The 19,182-nt window shown below is 47.0% G+C and overlaps 1 protein-coding gene across 2 annotated transcripts in view; it reads right to left on the bottom strand.

Moving 5' to 3' along the window:
- LOC135556212 (zinc finger CCCH domain-containing protein 3-like) overlaps positions 1–19,182 on the bottom strand; it is an 83,812-nt gene that overhangs the window by 29,634 nt on the left and 34,996 nt on the right. For both annotated transcript variants that reach the window (XM_064989220.1, XM_064989219.1), the window contains exon 4: positions 7,054–7,204. In XM_064989220.1, the coding sequence (XP_064845292.1) occupies positions 7,054–7,204 (151 nt within the window). The remainder of the gene's footprint in view (positions 1–7,053; positions 7,205–19,182) is intronic.

Below are 19,182 nucleotides of genomic sequence, written 5' to 3'. Positions count from 1 at the left end.
AGAAGAAGCAGAATAGAGTGAGGAGGGAGAAATTGGCAAAGCATTAGGAAAAGCATACATGGATACACAGAACATCTTGCTTGAACAGTTTGACAAGTCCAGGTTTTGGGATGGCATTTTCTATGGGAGGAAACATCATGGTATGATAACTCCTGGAGAACGTAGTACTTGGGCAAAAATATCAATTCGGTATAACCACAAAGTAGTAATGAGCTGAATGTTACTGCTCTTGTAATTTGCTCACTTCCCCACCACATCCACACCCCTTCTCTTTCTGCCTGTCTTTTGCACTCCTCTTCCACTTTATCTCCCCTTCTCATCTCCCTCTTTACGCTTCCCAGTCCTACCCTCCCTCCTCACCTCCCTCTTTCTCTCCCGTGTCACAGCACTCTGTTAAATTGCCGCCCTAATGGAAAGGGCGGCAGTGTGGAAATGGAGAGAATTGAAAAGAGGAGGAAATCAATGAGATAATAGACAGGGCAGGAGGCCAGAGCAGGGAGGGCTGCCCTCGGGTCCTGAAGCAACGCGTGGTGCCGAACAGACACACACAAATGCAGTCGCAATCGCATGCGCGCGCACACACACACACACACACACACACACATACACACATGCCTACAGAATACACACAAATACATAATCACAAAATGACATGCAGAAGCGAAGGAAGTCACCCTCTGTTCTATGTGTGTGTAACTGTGTGTGTGTAACTGTGTGTGTGTGTGTGTGTGTGTGTGTGGGAGGGGGGAGGGGGGGGCAGGGGTTATGGCAATAAATTGTACTGGCCTGTCACTTTTATTTGGGTTGGATTGGGACTGGTGTGCAGTGCGCTGGAGGTAATATGCTGCTGTAGTTCAGATGGGCTGGCAATGTGTTTGGAGTCAGAGTTCATGCCTCCCATTGCAGAGAACAGAGCAGGGACCCCAAACACACACATAAACAACTACGCTAAGGTAAACACTCACACACTACAACTACAGTTACACAATAACAGAAAAAGAAACACACACAGAGAATCACACACAAGGACACACAGCCAGCGAGATCGCTAGTTAGCTACCTCTCGCCCTCTCCCGCACCAGGCCATAACTCACCAGCAGAGACACTCAGTTTCACAAATATAAGATCAGTGTGTGCCCTACACAGGGCAACTGGAGCCCAGGGAGCCATAATGGAGGCTAATGTAGGAGCAGTGACTGCCTCCCAGGGAGGCTTTAGCAGGGCCCAACAGCCAGAGGAGCCATCATGGAGGTTAATGTGGATATGACATGAACACTTAACATAGACAGCAGTTAACCCTGACACATGGTGCAGGACTTGGGAGGGGAGAATGGGGGGGGGGACTAGGCACCAGGTGAGGGATTATTGGGGAAAATGGCAATGTGTGTGGTTGAGTGTGTGTGAGCACACAGTATGAAAGAAAGTGTGTTCCTATATCAGAGTGCATCATGAGTGTCTCTCTGTGTGTGTGTGTGTGTGTGTGTGTGTGTGTGTGTGTGTGTGTGTGTGTGTGTGTGTGTGTGTGTGTGTGTGTGTGTGTGTGTGTGTGTGTGTGTGTGTGTGTGTGTGTGTGTGTGTGTGTGTGTGTGTGAATGCGGGTAGTAATGTGAGGTAGGCAGCTGTCTGAATGAGTTTCCCCCTCCAGCACAACATCATTACTGACCATTATACACATTACTTTATGTACCTCATATTACTTCATATTACACCACCACTATTTCCACTACTATCGCCATGTAATCTCCCTATTAATGAGAGAGGGGGAGAGAGAGGAGGAGGGAGGATGGAAAGAGGGTAAAGGGAGGGAGAGAGAGATAGAGAGAATTTTAAAAAGCCCCAAGTGACACAACCGGAGGAGAAGAGAGAGCCATCCCTCTTCTCTTTCCTTATCCCCTCTTCTCTCTCCTTGACCTATTCCTGTGCCGGCCTTGACCCCAAAGCAAGAGATCTGTTATCAAAGGTACTCCAGGCCTGTCCGCCACACAAATCCTCCCCTGCCAGACAGCACGTTCGTTTCAGGGGGAGCATTTTCACCAACACGCCAATATACCACTCTGCTCCCCAGCAGCCCTGGGGGACACATCCTGGCTGCACACACATCATCCCAATCACTATGGTGATTCATTAATGGGACAAACTATGGGGGAGAAGAGAGATTTTGAGCTGTGTGTGTGTGTGTGTGTGTGTGTGTGTGTGTGTGTGTGTGTGTGTGTGTGTGTGTGTGTGTGTGTGTGTGTGTGTGTGTGTGTGTGTGTGTGTGTGTGTGTGTGTGCGTAGTTGTGTGTGTGCGTAGTTGTGAAGGTGAACATTCGCCCCAGTCTGAGATTCTGAGCGTTCTGGAGCAAGTTTTCATCAAGGACCTCAGATCATCTTTCCCTCTATCCTGACTAGTCTCCCAGTCCCTGGCGCTGAAAAACAAACCCACAGCATGATGCTGTCACCACCACGCTTTAACATAGGGATGGTGGCAGATTTCCTCCAGATGTGACGCTTGGCATTCAGGCCAAAGAGTTCAATCTTGGTTTCATCAGACCAGAGAATCTTGTTTCTCATGGTCTGAGAGTCCTTTAGGTCCTTCTGGAAGGTTATCCCATCTACACAAAGGAACTCTGGAGCTCTGTCAGAGTGACCATCGGGTTCTTGGTCACCACCCCGACAAAGGCCCTTCTTCAGAAGAGTCTTGGTGGTTCAAAACTTCTTCCATTTAAGAATGATGAGGCCACTGCATTCTTGGGGACCTTCAATGCTGCAGAAATGTTTTGGTACCATTCCCCAGATCTGTGCCTCGACACAGTCCTGTCTCGGAGCTCTACGGACAATTCATTCAACCTCATGGCTTGCTTTATGCTCTGACATGCACTGTCAACAGTGGGACCTTAAATAAACAGGTGCCTCTGTGCCTTTCCAAATCATGTCCAATCAATAGAATTTACCATAGGTGGACTCCAATAAAGTTGTAGAAAAATTTAAAGGATGATCAATGGAAACCGGATTCACCTGATATACATTTAGAGTCTCATAGCAAAGGGTCTGAATACTTATGTAAATAATTTATTTCTGTGTTTATTTTTAATACATTTGCCAAAAATGTCTAAAACCCTGTTTTTGCTTTTTCATTATGGGGTATTGTGTGCAAATTGATGAGGAAAATCTTTAATTTAATCCATTTTAGTAACAAAATGTGGAAAAAGTCAAGGGGTCCGAATGCACTGTGTATTTACAGCAGGGGTAAGTTGACCCCATGGACCATGATCCCACAGAGCTGTAGGTAGTGAGTCTAGAGGAGGAGAGGAGAGGAGGTGGAAGAGGTGGAGAAAATAGCAGAGAGGAACTCTCTTGTGAGTATATTCTGAGTGTTTGCATGCCTGTGAAATTGTGCGTGTGTGTGTTTGTGTGTACAGCTCTCGCCATGCGCGACACACAGATGAAGGAGAGAGCGATTCAGCACTACTCCTGCCGTTGATGAACGATCAGACTTTTGTTTTGGTGACAGGGAAGAATTTGGGGGTCGCGCGAGTGCTCTGAATAATGCTGCTCTGGCCTGTTTGCTTGCAGCGAAAGCATTAGTAAGCTCATACTGGGGAAACAGCTACCCTTGGAACAGACTGAGCAGCGCAAACAGTCTAGCTCCTTTCTAGAGCGAGGAGAGGAGGACTGCACTCAGCTTACAGCAATGTAGTAACAGTGGTCCTAAACACACTCGTTACGCATTAAGACAATTCAGTCGACACTAATCGTACGAGAGTAAGGAACACCTCTGGGGCAAGACGACATCAAATGAAGACAAGGCAATCAGGAATCTGTCGATGAGAGTGTACGGGTGTCAGAAAGAGGGGGGACTAGAAAAGAGCAAAAGGGAAGTAAAAACATGACCGTTAGAATGGGCCGCGAGTAAGAAGGGATACGTGAGAAAGCGATAGGGGGATAGATATGATAAGTGACGAGTAGAGGAGTAAAACTGCCATATGAACTGGCGTGAAGGAGGGCTGTGTGGAGGAGTGAATGAGGGTGGAAGTGATGGGAGAAAGGAGAGGAGAGCGGAGCAGCCTTTATTGCCGCCTCCCACATCCTGATCAATCGAGGAGCACTAGACGAGATGAGAGACTGTGTGTGTGTGTGTGTGTGTGTGTCACAACAGTAGCTCAAAAACAAACAATCGAGCACCATGAACTCCCAAAGAGAACTGACAAGATGGTAGCGCGTGCAAGAGAGTGAGGCAGGTGGAAAAGAGCTGAGAAGCAGAGATACGGTGATACTGAAAAGGTATGAAAATGAGGTGAGGATGAGAAGAGACGCAATAAGAGGTGAATGGATAGACGGCTGGAGCGAGGGAGGGCTGGAGCGAGGGAGGGCTGGAGCGAGGGAGGGCTGGAGTGAGGGAGGGCTGGAGCGAGGGAGGGCTGGAGCGAGGGAGGGCTGGAGCGAGGGAGGGCTGGAGCGAGGGAGGGCTGGAGCGAGGGAGGGCAGGAGCGAGGGAGGGCTGGAGCGAGGGAGGGCTGGAGCGAGGGAGGGCTGGAGCGAGGGAGGGCTGGAGCGAGGGACGGCTGGAGCGAGGGAGGGGACGGTCATTTATCCTGCGGTGCGCTGCATGTTTTACGGCTTTCTTAATTCAACTCCGGCTACTATTAATGGACTTAATGTTGAGATTATATCTATTTCCTGGTGGCGGGGGCTGGAATACCCCGCCTCCCCCAGCACTCAATCACCCACAATGCCCATTACTGCTGACACCACACTGAGAACCGCGCGGCATGCTGGGTACGGGACAGGTCAGCTCACTTCCCTTGGGTCTGGGTGGGAGACTAACAGAGTAGAGAGAGGGGAGTTAAGGGTGACAGGAGTGCTCAAATAGGTAGAGGTGCCCACTGATCATGTGTGGCTGGCGCTAGACACTCTGTGCCAAGGGCATCAGCCCCATTATGGAAATCAGAATGAACCATATTTACAGGGAGGCTACAGTGAGGCTACATCTTGAGCCTCTCTAAAGCTTTGGGGACACCGAGTGGGGATGATATGAGAAGGCTGAAGAGGTAGGACAGAACTCGGTGTAGGGGGTGAGACGAGACTGCTATAGATGAGCTAGGACTGCTTAGATGGCTTAAGATAGAACTAATAAAAGGTTCAGGGGAGCTAGAGAGAGTCAGACAGATTGAGGTAGTGAGAGGAGTAAGTGGGGGGGGGGTCTTAGGAGAACGTTCTCTCTCCCAGGGGACCTGTCCAGCCCCCCTCTGCCCCCCCAATCTCCAGACTTGGTGATATTTCACAGGATGTCGCGCAGCTCAAATTGAAAATCCCTTGATTAATCAATATTTACTGCAGCGGCTAAATGAATAGTAATAAGTCACCAGAGGCCCGAGCTTCATTCTCAGCCTCATGCAGCCAGTCCCACTGTTTCACCAAGCTCAACCTGAACTACACAAAATGAGACACCACACACAGACATACAACCAAACACACAACACCAAAAAACTCACATAGGGTCAATTAAGATAACTGTGTAAGACATGAAGAACACACAAATCCAAACGGGCATACAGTAACAATCTTCCTGACTTGGGGGGGGGGGGGGAAGAAAGAAAGAAAGAAAGAAAGAAAGAAAGAAAGAAAGAAAGAAAGAAAGAAAGAGAGAGAAGGGTAGAGAGAGAGAGAGAGAGAGAGAGAGACTACTGCATCTCCCCAAGCTGAAATGTAACCATGTGTGGTCCCCTTGTCATGGGAGCCAGTGTGTCTGCATCCCCTCTGAGTCGGTGGACGTCTCACACGGCTACAGACACCTCCAAACACTCGCACACAGCAGGCAGCCACAGCCACAGAGACAAAACGCACACCTGCAGAGCACACCGCACCTCCAACGGAACCCTTCGCGCTGTGAACACAACGGTGTGTGTGTGTCTGTGCGCGTGCCTGCGCGATATGCAACAGCTTGTGATCTCCTCCCGCCACAGCCCATTACTAGGCTTAGGAAAACAGAGTATCATTAAGACACTAAGCCATTTCACAGGCCTATCATATTAGCGGAATAATACATTAACCAACTGCATAAACATATTACCTTTTAACTAGCTGCGCAATAAAACCGTAAGTCTATGATAATAACAATCACAATAAAACATTAACTAACTGTCTAACTGTCCGTCCCACGGTGATGAGGTCATGAATAACACATGAACTTATTGCACGTCGGGCCAATAATGAGATCATCATAGGGATTCATTACCTCTCCCTCCGTCCCCCAGTTATGACCTCATAACCACTTCATATCATCCACTTCGTACCTTCCCCCTCATCTCATTTATATCGTTTACTTTCTAGAATCTCTGTTTTAGCACCGAGCATCTTTCTCACGTCCAGGGAGAAAGGAGGACAGGATGGATAGAATGGATGTGAGGATGAGCGCGGTAAAGACACGAGGAGGGATAAAGAGCGAGGGGTTAAGTTGGAGCCCTGTAAATCACATGTTCATTGAGTGCTTATTAAGTAAATGCATTTAGCTTCATTTCAGTGAATTCCCTCATTCTCAAAATGAAAGGGTGAAAGGCAGAAAGAGAGCAATAAAGACAGAGAGGAAAAGAGAGACGGGAGGTTGTAATGACGTTCGGAGAAGAGCCCCCTCCCTTCTGATGGGTTGTTCTCTGAGATCCCATTGTAAGAGGTGTAAATTCATGCTCAGAGCGTACAGAGCAGAGGACCGGTGTAAACGTTTCATTCCCCGGGTCATCTACTGTGCAAAAATAAGCTCCATAAATTCTCGGGGTCCCTCTCCGCTCCACGCACAGGCTAACACACAACGGCACACCTGTCTGCTACTTTAAAGACAGGCCCTCCTTCCTGGGTTATGGTGCTGCTGAGTGATATGACGAAGGGAGACACACTAAACATAAGAACCATAGTGTGTGTGTGTGTGGGCCTGTGTGTGTTACGTACCATGTGTTACAGAGTGCAGCCTATGTATAAACTGAATCTTTCAAATAGTGGAACACTGTATGCAGTGTGTGTGTGTGTGTGTGTGTGTGTGTGTGTGTGTGTGTGTGTGTGTGTGTGTGTATGCATTACCTGGCCGTATGGATTCTCTTGGCTCTCCAGGAGAGGGCGTGGCTATTGTGGGGTGTGTGCGAGGTGGCTCCGCCCAGGCGCGTCACTATCTTATAGCGCGTCCTGAAAACCCGCTGAGACAATTGGCTATGCATCGACAGAGAGGCGGGACCTGGGGAAGACAGAGGAAGTGATTGACATCAGATTGACAGGTCAAGAATGCAATACAGGGCATGGCATTTGTGCATATGCCCATGCTAACTCATAGGTACAAACTACAACATGTCAATGCACCACTGGGGGATTGGCTGACAAGCCTGGGTTTAGGGTCAAGCCTGGGTTCAGGGTCAAGCCTGGATTTAGGGTCAAGCCTGGTTTCAGGGTCAAGCCTGGGTTTAGGGTCAAGCCTGGGTTCAGGGTCAAGCCTGGTTTCAGGGTCAAGCCTGGGTTTAGGGTCAAGCCTGGATTTAGGGTCAAGCCTGGGTTCAGGGTCAAGCTTGGGTTCAGGGTCAAGCCTGGGTTTAGGGTCAAGCCTGGGGTCAAGCCTGGATTTAGGGTCAAGCCTGGGTTTAGGGTCAAACCTAGGGTCAAGCCTGGATTTAGGGTCAAGCCTGGGGTCAAGCCTGGGTTTAGGGTCAAGCTAGCAGATACAACACAAATAGGACACAGACACACATGCGCAGGGCACCCACACGCACCTAGAACTCTGTGGCACGCAGGGTGTGCTCTCTTAACAAGCTTCGCATGTAAAGATGAGAGAATAACAAAGGAAATATATATAAATATATATGAGCCTAATAATTCCTGTCCTCTGTCTCTTTCCCTCCCTCCCGATTTCTCTCTTTAAGTCTCATTCGTTATATCATTTTGCAGATCCATAAAAGAGGGGAGGAGAAAAAAATAATAGGAGTCTGTGTTATTTATTTATTTGGGTGTGTATCCATCATATGGCTTTATGATGGCTGGGATTGGCTGACATACACGCTGTGCCGGGTAAAGGATGGCATTTGCATCCGCTAGGATCTGAAACTGCTGCTTTACGCCAATTTAACAAACCCGAGGATTTATCAAAGCCAGGAGTTATGATGTAGCTTTCAGGATCAGGCAGTGTACTGTGACGATTCAGGTTGTGTCTGATGACTGTGGAAGAACGAATAAGACTGATGATTCTGAAGATCGGAGAGGACTGGGATGAATACAGTGGGTTCTAATTTAAATAAAACCTGGGGTCAATTCTAGAGTTGAAATATACAAGTGAATCTCCAACTGAACCAGAGCTGTGTTGTGGAAGGTCTAAAACAGAAGTCTCCCAGCTCAAATCTCACATAAATCATCTTTTGTTCATTCAGACAAACGCTGAGATCCAGCAGGAGAAAATGAGAGTTGTCAGTGACAAAGAAAATCTCTCTCTTTCTTACCCCCTGCCCCCCCCTCCCTCTCTCTCTCCTGTACCACCCATCTCTCACGTTGACACTTTGTCTTCTTAATGAGAGAGAGAGAGAGAGAGAGAGAGAGAGAGAGAGAGACCCAACAATGTGCCCTTTCTACTTAATTTCAATTATTTGTATCTGATATCTTTAAGTGCTTGCTGTCATGTTAATAAGCATTTAATAACAAAGCCAGGAAGCAAATGACCAGGAAGCAAATAGCAGCTTGGAGCAATGACACAACACAATTATTTATCTTCCTCCACCCTCTCTCTCTCTCTTATCTTACATTCCGGGGTCGGGGAGTGTGTTTCACTTGTCAGGCAGCGCACACACAGCTCTGGATCAGCTGGATCATTCATTTCAGACAAACATTTACCCATGAATCACCACACATCATGCTGGAACCTACCCCAAACACACACACACACACGCTCGCACGGGACCTGCCCACACACACGCCCCTCTGTATGAATGAGGTAAGGCTGCATATGTATTTTGTGATTTTCTATTATTAGTCTATTAGTCTTTCGATAATTATTTCGTTTGAGTTTAAAATAAAACCATTTTTTTTAGTTTCAGCTTGACCTTTTGTTGCCGCTTTTGTTCACACCTGTGGTTCCCGCTCCCACTAGCTAGTGATAGCGTAAGAGCCATTTGAAACATCTCCATCAACTCGCAGCATTTACCTGCCAGATTCAGAAGCTTGTAAACCCCATTCGGGAAAAAAAGCTTGAAAACCTCATTAGAAGGAAAATAAACAAAAACAAACACTTATGATGGTTTTTATTTTATTTCATTTTGCAGCCAAAGACGGTTTCAGTATAGTTTTTCAAATGTTTTTCTTAAATGTTTTATTTCAGTTCACTAAATTGTTTTTCCAATTTTTGTTTTTGTTTCAGTTTTCATTTACTACAATAACCATGGTGTGAGGTGTGGGGGGGGTGGCATGGTTGTGCAGGATTAGTTGCCTGGACTGTAGTCCCTTCTCTTCCCAGCAGTCATCTGTATTGCATTCAGAGCTATTCGGGCCTCCTGGCAGATGACAAATAGGGCTTGTCAAAGACCGCTGCCGTGCCCCGCGCCCGGCACCTCTTACAGCCTCCCCGTCAACACCCCACATCTACCCCTCCCTCAGTCCTATTCCAAACACCCCTCACACAGTCCACCTAGTCCCAACAACGACTCACAATGATGTTCCGCTTTAGCTGTTGTTTAATGACAGCCCCAGTTTGTAGTGTTGCTTCACGCTTGAGAGTCTGTGTGCGTGTATGGCAGAAGGGTAGTACTCTCTCTCTCTCGCTCCCCCATCTTGCTGTCAAAGGCCTATTAGAGGAAGATTAAGACCCCCGTTTGTATGTGTGTGTGTGTGTGTGTGTGTGTGTGTGTGTTCGCGGTGGTCTAGTAGAAGAAGATTGAGTCCCTATTGCTTCCAGACCCACTCAACCAACACAACCTGCTGGGGTTTACAATCAGAGCACACCCTCCATTCATCCCACGCTGACACACACACGCGCACACACACAGATCAAACCCATCCATCCCAAGATGACACACAACTCCATGCTGTGAAACCACAGATGATCTAGTCTATTCATTCTGCACTGCACCTTTCCCAGCAAGCCCACCTCACGCCTTCTGCTCTGGGCTACTACTTACACACGCAACCCTCCACAAACTCTCTAAACACCGAATAACTACAGAGTTCTACATGGATTGGATCTCGATCCCTTTGGCTGCAATCCAGCAGCAGCCACGGATGGACAATTTCCATGCTCTCCTATTATGTAGCAACAGCTCCCCCCCCCCGAAACAGATCAACTGCTGTTTCTTCTATAAAGTAGCTGCTACATCTGATCGACTGGGATGTGAAGACTGTTACGTCTCCTATGAGACGGACGGGTAGAGTAGATCTTAGTGTGCCTGCCACTCCGGACCTCCACCTCCTTCTCTCTTCACCCAGTCTCACGCTCTAGTCTGCAGAGTGACAGAGCGGCATGACGCTCACCACAGCACCACTCCACCCCATCCTCTTAGGGGTGATCAAATAATGCCATCATAACACCGTACCGCACCGTGGCGTCTTTAGAGACAGGCTGCTATCTATCCCTCTCCTCCCCCTACCTGCTCTGTGATCCCCTGCCTCTCCCTATCTAGTCCCTTCCCACAGCCGCTGTGACTCTGGCAAGCGACACTTCTCCTTACCTGACGGCTAATTCCAGCTAACACCCCCCCCCCCCCACACCCCTCCCCCATCGCCTTCGGAGTCTCGGTAGACCATTAATCTTGTTATTGACAGTCAGTCTGGTACTGGGGCTTCTATACCCCCCTTCTGCTGTACAACACCCCCCCCCCCATTCAAATCCCCCGGGGATCATCCTCCGCATCCCAGTGGGAATCTGATAGACATGCCCAACGATAGGCTAACTTAACATGGCCAATGCTAAGCTAATGCTGCACTTTAATTGACTTTGGGAGGATATCAGATTGAAATGCATACCAAATGTCATGCGGTTATCCACCAACTTGGTGCTCAAGTTACCAGCATATAGTTTAACACCCAATGCTAAGCTCAGGCAGGCAGTTTCACTTATAGATACATATGTATAGTAAGTTCGAGTGAGATCAGATTCTGGCACGTACTATCAGTTAGCAATATTAGTACCACTCCACTGCCCCACCCAGCAAAAATATGGCCTGTTCTGTGCAATATCTCACACTGACTGGCATGTCTGTGTGCTCATAGGTGTGTGCACGTGTGTGTATGAGAGCGAGCTTAGTGGTGTCGTGTGTGTCTGCGTGTGAGATAGAGTATTTGTGATCATACGACACCAACACTAACGTGTGCGTATGTTTCGGGGAAGTGTGAGTACATACTAGTGTCTCAGATTAAGGGGGGAAGAGAAAGAGAGAAGGGTGGTGTGAGAGAGGGCGAGAGACATATCAAAATGGAGAATGAGGGAAGAGAAAGAGAGAGAGAGAAAGAGAGAGAGAGAAAGAGAGAGAGAGAGAAAGGAATAAAGAGAGCGAGAGGCGAGAAAGAAAGAAAGGACAGAAAGAAAGAAATAAAGAAAAGAGGGGAGAGAAATGATCTCTGACCTTTGTGTTGACTGACAGGTCCAGCGGACAAATGCTACAGGAAGGAGACCCAGCCTCTGGTCCCAGACCTGCTGTCAGGGGTTAGATGGTGTGTGTGTGACCTTGAAGCGTTCCTTAGGATAAAAACAGAGCTGCCTTGAGGGCCTGTGGGATTCAGAAGTGATGATGGCCAGAGTGTTTCCTACTAAGGGCCTCCTGTCTGGGCTGGGCATGCTATTACATGTGTTTGCCCTAAGGCCTCCTGTCTGGGCTGGGAATGCTATTACATGTGTTTGCCCTAAGGGCCTCCTGTCTGGGCTGGGCATGCTATTACATGTGTTTGCCCTAAGGGCCTCCTGTCTGGGCTGGGCATGCTATTACATGTGTTTGCCCTAAGGGCCTCCTGTCTGGGCTGGGCATGCTATTACATGTGTTTGCCCTAAGGCCTCCTGTCTGGGCTGGGCATGCTATTACATGTGTTTGCCCTAAGGGCCTCCTGTCTGGGTTGGGCATGCTATTACATGTGTTTGCCCTAAGGGCCTCCTGTCTGGGCTGGGCATGCTATTACATGTGTTTGCCCTAAGGGCCTCCTGTCTGGGCTGGGCATGCTATTACATGTGTTTGCCCTAAGGGCCTCCTGTCTGGGCTGGGCATGCTATTACATGTGTTTGCCCTAAGGGCCTCCTGTCTGGGCTGGGCATGCTATTACATGTGTTTGCCCTAAGGGCCTCCTGTCTGGGCTGGGCATGCTATTACATGTGTTTGCCCTAAGGGCCTCCTGTCTGGGCATGCTATTACATGTGTTTGCCCTAAGGGCCTCCTGTCTGGGCTGGGCATGCTATTACATGTGTTTGCCCTAAGGGCCTCCTGTCTGGGCTGGGCATGCTATTACATGTGTTTGCCCTAAGGGCCTCCTGTCTGGGCTGGGCATGCTATTACATGTGTTTGCCCTAAGGGCCTCCTGTCTGGGCTGGGCATGCTATTACATGTGTTTGCCCTAAGGGCCTCCTGTCTGGGCTGGGCATGCTATTACATGTGTTTGCCCTAAGGGCCTCCTGTCTGGGCTGGGCATGCTATTACATGTGTTTGCCCTAAGGGCCTCCTGTCTGGGCTGGGCATGCTATTACATGTGTTTGCCTTAAGGGCCTCCTGTCTGGGCTGGGCATGCTATTACATGTGTTTGCCCTAAGGGCCTCCTGTCTGGGCTGGGCATGCTATTACATGTGTTTGCCTTCAGCTCATGAACAAGCACACAATAAAAGTCATGTAAAATGCCAGGAATCTTATGATCTGAATTTGTGCTGTTCTGTTAAGCCAGCTGTGCCATGTTTTCTCATGTTTCCTACATGGAAAGTATTGGTGTGGATCACAATAATGGGCTTTAAAGATATTAACATACGTTTAGAGGGAAAGAAAGTGTTTTTCTCTGTTGTTGAGTTGGGGTGGGGGGTTAGAATAAGCGGCATAAGAGGGTATATGAGATGGCGGGATGAGAGAGGTGTACTGACAGATTGAAGGAGAGACGGTGCCATGGACACCCTAGGGCCCGATAAGTGATGATGTCACTAGGGCGGAGGGGTCATTGTGGTTGTTGGGTTTGAGTAGGGGGTTTGGGGGGGATTCGGGTGTCGCCCGAGGGGCTACGCCTTGTCTGTCATCGCGGTGAAGCCATCATCTGTGTGCGTGTGTGGAGCAATCGTCTGTAAACCACACCCCCTGTCCCCACCACCCCCCAACGCTCGCTGATTCTTCCACTGCCCTCCAAGACGGGTAGTGTAACACCTTACCTCCCTCTGAAGTCACGCTATCTGACATACCAGGAAAAGTTAAGTCACAGTACTATTTATTACAGAGTAAATACACTCCCCACCATATTTGGACAGTGAAGCTAAGCTTTTAAATTTGGCTCTAAACTCCAGCATTTTGGATTTGAGATCAAATGTCTTATGAGGCGACAGAATAGAGTGTCGGCGTTTATTTGAGGGTATTTTCAGACATCTGTTTTACTGTTAAGACATTAAAGCACATTCAGGTCCTATTGGGCAAAACTTAATCCAAAACAACCAAAAGAGTCACAATACTAACCTTTTGACTACTTTAATAAACTAGAAGTGGATTTGTCCAAATACTCAGGGGGGGGGGGGGGGGGGGGTAAAACAGATATGTCTGAAAAAAACGTTCAATAAAAGCTGACATTCTGTACTGTCGCCTCATATGAATCATTCCCTCTCAAATATGAAATGCTGGAGTATAGCGCCAAAATGTTAGTTTCACTGTGCAAATACATATGGAGGGGAGTGTATATCCGTGGGACAGATCAGAGAAAGGATATGTGTTGGGCGGGACGAGAGCGAGACAGACATGCACCTCTCGGCCCATCCACGGAGACAGGGATGGATGTTTACCATGCTTTCAATAAATATCCAGTCCTTCCCACACACGCTTCCATCACTTCAATTCACTTAAAGGGACCGACACACGGGCACGCACAGACACACATGCGGGTGCACATACCGGAAGCGAACGCAAACACCTTCTAGACTTCTATACGTAAAAAAAACATCATACAGATGAGAAACACACCTCCGGAGACCGTAGACTTGACCCTGACCCCAGTCAGATGATTGGAGAAGACAGGGGCTCGTTTTGTAACCAACCACTAGTGACGCTCGCGTGCTTTTTTTTTTTTTTTGTTCCAAGGACCGAATTGTCCGACAAACTCGGTTCACTCATGTGTCACCCATGTGACATGTTAACGTGTTGTGGAGTCGAAGGGGAGTGACTGGCTGTCAATCAAATAGACCCCGTTCGGGGAGTTAAGAGGGGCCCGAAAGGGAAGAGCCTCAGGCATTGTCCATTTAAGGATCAGCCATTAGAGTGAGTGGGTCTGTGAGTTTTAGGGCTGTCCCCGATTAAAACAAATCTTGGGTCAACCGAGAGTCGTCCTGTTCTTTCAACCAATCGATTGGTCGAAATGCTTAACCTTGTTTTTCCATATATAGACAGACACCATGTGTGTCAACAACAACATATGCACTGAGCTTGTCTAATGCTTTAAGCACAGTGTTCGGTCAAATAATTAAGACACAAATGACTCAAGAGCCCGATGGTGACGCTGTGTTAAAGAATGACAGCGAGTGCCTGTGTGAAAAGGCATCACACCACAGCAAGTGTTTATTGTGCTGTCCGTGCTGAAACTGTATCATCATTTCAGCCATTTATACTGACCAAAAATATAAATGCAACATGTAAAGTGTTAGTCCCATGTTTCATGAGCTGAAATAAAAGATCCCACTAATGTTTCATATGCACAAAACACTTATTTCTCTCAAATGTTATACACAAATGTGTTTATATTCCTGTTATTGAGCATAATCCATCCAACTGACAGGTGTGTCATATCAAGAAGTTGATTAAACAGCATGATCATGACACAGGTGCACCTTGTGCTGGGGACAATAAAAGGACACTCTAAAATGTGCAGTTTTGTCACACAACACAATGACACAGAGGTCTCAAGTTTTGAGGGAGTGTGCAATTGGCATGCAATTGGCATGTTGACTGCAGGAATGTCCACCAGAGCTGTTGCCAGAAAATGTAATGGGATTTTCTCTACCATAAGCCGACTCCAAGGTCGTTTTAGAGAATTTGGCAGCATGTCCAACTGGCCTCACAATCACAGACCATGGATAACCACACCAGCGCAGGACTTCCACATCCGGGTTCTTCACCTGCGGGATCACCTGAGACCAGCCACCCGGACAGCTGATGAAACTGACAAGTATTTCTGTCTGTAATAAAGCCCTCTTGTGGGGGAAATTCATTCTGATTGGCCGGGCCTGGCTCCCAAGTGAGTGGGCCTGTGCCCTCCCAGGCCCACCCATGACTGCACACCTGCCCAGTCATGTGAAATTCATAGATTAGGGCCTAATGAATTTATTTAAATTCATTGATTTCCTTATATATGATCTGTAACTCAGTAAAATCGTTGAAATTGTTCAATGTTACATTTAGAATTTTGTTCAGTAGTTTCTTACTTTTCGTAAAAAATAATCCATATTCCCTCAACCCTTGCTCTCTTTACGTGAAACATGTAAGCATCGCATGCAACTGACGAATAGGGGCTGACCTATCATAATCACATCAATAAATAAGGTTTTAACAAACTCCAAAAACAGTACATCAAAAAGTGACATCAAAATGGATGAGAAGGACGTGAAAAATAAACTTCAAATGGGCAAATGTTTACTGGTTGCTCAGGAGGGAAAGGGGAAGTTAGATCTGTGGAAGACATTTGACTTAGTTGTGGAAACTACTGGAGATCAAGAAAAAGGAGGGTATGTGAGCAAGCGTTGCGTGAGTATTGTGTGCCAACAGTTGCCGTTAGATTACAATATTATTATTATTCATGGCTATTTTGGGAACAGTGTAAACACTAAATAAATAAGTGTTACCAGAGAGTCTGTTCTAACAACAACAAAAATATATAAAGCCTTTATTACAGCAGACTAAAAACACTTGCGTGCATTCGTGATTTTAAGTGTATTTATTGTTTAGGCTAATTATTCAAACTTCCCTTTTATTATTTAATTTGAAAACTAAAAGGCTTGATTGCATTTCAAAGCAAAGTCTCTCGTATGTTGTGTGATGGCATGAACTAATTAATGATCGATTGATACAGTAGCATATATATTATTATTTACAAATCTTTATTTAACCAGGCATGTCAGTTAGGAACAAATTCTTTCTTACAATGAGGGCCTAGGAACAGTGGGTTAACTGCCTTGTTCAGGGGCAGAACGAGTGCTCTAACCACTAGGCTACCTGCCGCCCCAGGTAGAGTAGTGGTTAGAGAAATACAGGCCTATGTAAGGCCTAAGTAAGTGACGATATTAAGACTTAACAGGACACGCTGTTAGGCCTAGAGCTCAATTGTGGTTATACAAGGCTTATATACAAAGCTACTAATAATAACGACGTTACTAATTATTGTAATGATGAGGATAATAAAAATGACAAAAATAACAATAAGAAGATCAAGAAAAAGTATGGTATAGGAGCGAGAGGTGCTTGCATATTATGTTTGACAAACAGGTGCTGTTAAACTACAATATTTTTCTACCTGTTTGGAACAGTGTAAACACTCAATAAATGAAACAGAAAAAAATTGTAAAGCCTTTATTACAGCATAGAAAAATAGCAGAATCTGTAAAATTGATTTATCCGACTTGGTGCTCAGGCTATTAAACAAACACTCAAACAGGCAACTGAAGCAAGCGCTATCTTATTTCTGTAGATATATATATGGATAATTTATAAAACCAGGCACATTTAAAAGTTAGGCTATTGATTATCGACCTAGTTAAGTTGGGGTTTCCTCTCTCCTCACTTTTCTTAGAGAATTAGGCTAAAGCAAAGGCTGTTTCCTCATCGCTGCTGCCTGCGCCACCTTGTTCTCAATCCCAATATGCTGGTTAACTTTGCTATTATGCACATAGCAACATAGTGAAAGGCGGCAATTCTACGCCGCACTGAAGATTGTTTCAGAACCGCGGATAGCGACCGTATCCAAAGTGGGAGAAAGCACATTTGTTCTAAAATAATATTCTATTTATTAGTGTTGCACCATTATTTTTTACATTAAATAACCACATACAATTTCAGTATCACGTCTTAGAGTGACAGACTGTGCAAGCCCCGTGGCCTCCACAATGGATTAGTCCACTGAGACAGGCGCGAATCAGACACGTGTCTTGTGTACCATGAAACATTTAAAAAAAAATGTTTTTACTGAAAGTGCTCGACTAAAGAAATCTCGGTTGACCACAGCTTATCGACCAAACAATCAACCAGTCGACTAAACGGGGTCAGCCCTAGTGTTTGCTTGCATCAGTCACACACGGCAGTTGTAGTAGTTGATGGGATGTGTGTGTGTGTGACCCTCCCCTAAGTAAGAGGGCACACCAAGGTTAGGTATCTCTCTCTCCAGGGGACAACAACAGAGTCCACATGGGATATGAACCCCTGCCCGACTCTCCTGATACATGTCAAGAGCTCTGAACTACTTACTAAGCAGTCCCATGGGGACATGGCAAAGGAAAGCATGTCTGTGTGTGTGTGTGAGAGAGGGGAGGAGCAGGTGTACATATGTTTTTGTTGAGCGTAACAGACCAGAGAAGAATGAGAGATAGTACACTCGTATGCACAAACCTACACAACCACCCCTAGCTCACCCCCACGCACACTAATCTGGGGCTCTCTGGTATGAGTATATAAACCCAGGGTAAGGTTCTGGTTGCACCACACGCCTGTCTGGCCAACATCCATCATTTGGGCAATGCCGCGGGGCCAGTGAGTGAGTGATGGGGGCCGGCTGGTCAGACACTAACCCTGGTGTTAGCTCGTCTTCCTTTCAGACACCCCCTGAAGAGAGACACGCAGAGAGACTTTCAACCGCCATTCAGTGTCAAAGTGATAACAGAAGGGGGTTAAGGGGGAGGAGGGGTGAAAGAGGGAGGCGAGAGGGTTATAAAGATGGCTGGGGGCAAAGGGGAGAGAGAGAGGGCCAGGGACGAAGAGGTTTGAGAGGGCAGAGGTAGGTTAGAGAGGGGGGTCAAGGGATAAGTAAAGCGAAAGAGGGGGCAGAGGGGAGAGAGAGAGAGGAGGTTAGAGAGAGAAGGATGGGGGTTAGAGAGAGAGAAGGATGGGGGTTAGAGAGAGAGAAGGGGTTACAGTAGCTCGAGGGTGGGGGGCTCGTGAAAGACGGCTCGTGTGTAAAAGAGAGAGAGGGAGAACGGGGAACAGAAAAGAGTCAGAGGACTGGAGGCTGTTCTTAGGGTGTATTTAGTCCTTCTTTACACCCTCTTTATAAAAAGGGATCCACCTTTCATGGGGTCTCCATTACACAGTAACACACTGGCAAGGTCGAGACACAACAACACAGCCCATGTGCGTCACACACTGAGCTACCAGGTGTTGAACTTTTAAGTTTGACACCTGGTAGTTGAGGTTGTGTGTGTGTGTGTGTGTGTGTGTGTGTGTGTGTGTGTTCTCTTATTAGGATATCTATAATATAGCCTCATGCTGTTACAACAAGGTCACTATGATGAAATGAGTCATTGGGACGGATTCTTTCCCATTACCTTATCAGACAATTGCTTATAAAAGAGGAGAAGATGAGGAAAGAATGCTATCCAACATGACTGGCTCCTAGGCTCTGACTTAGAATACGTGGACACCTACAAATACAGAGGTGTCTGGTTAGACTGTAAACTCTCCTTCCAGACTCACATCTCCAATCCAATTAGAATTGGCTTCCTATATCGCAAAAAAGCATCCTTCACTCATGCTGCCAAACATACCCTCATAAAACTGACCATCCTACCAATCCTCGACTTCGGTGATGTCATCTATAAAATAGCCTCCAACACTCTACTCAACCAGTGCCATCCGTTTTGTCACCAAAGCTCCATGCTCTACCCACTACTGCGACCTGTACACTCTCGTTGGTTGGCCCTCGCTTCATACTCTTCGCCAAACCCACTGGCTACAGGTTATCTACAAGTTTCTGCTAGGTAAAGCCCCGCCTTATCTCAGCTCACTGGTCCCCATAGCAGCACCCACTCGTAGCACGCGCTCCAGCAGG

This window comes from Oncorhynchus masou, chromosome 15, assembly GCF_036934945.1.
Source record: "Oncorhynchus masou masou isolate Uvic2021 chromosome 15, UVic_Omas_1.1, whole genome shotgun sequence".
Lineage (NCBI taxonomy): Eukaryota > Metazoa > Chordata > Actinopteri > Salmoniformes > Salmonidae > Oncorhynchus > Oncorhynchus masou.
This window is presented reverse-complemented; position numbering and strand designations above follow the sequence as displayed.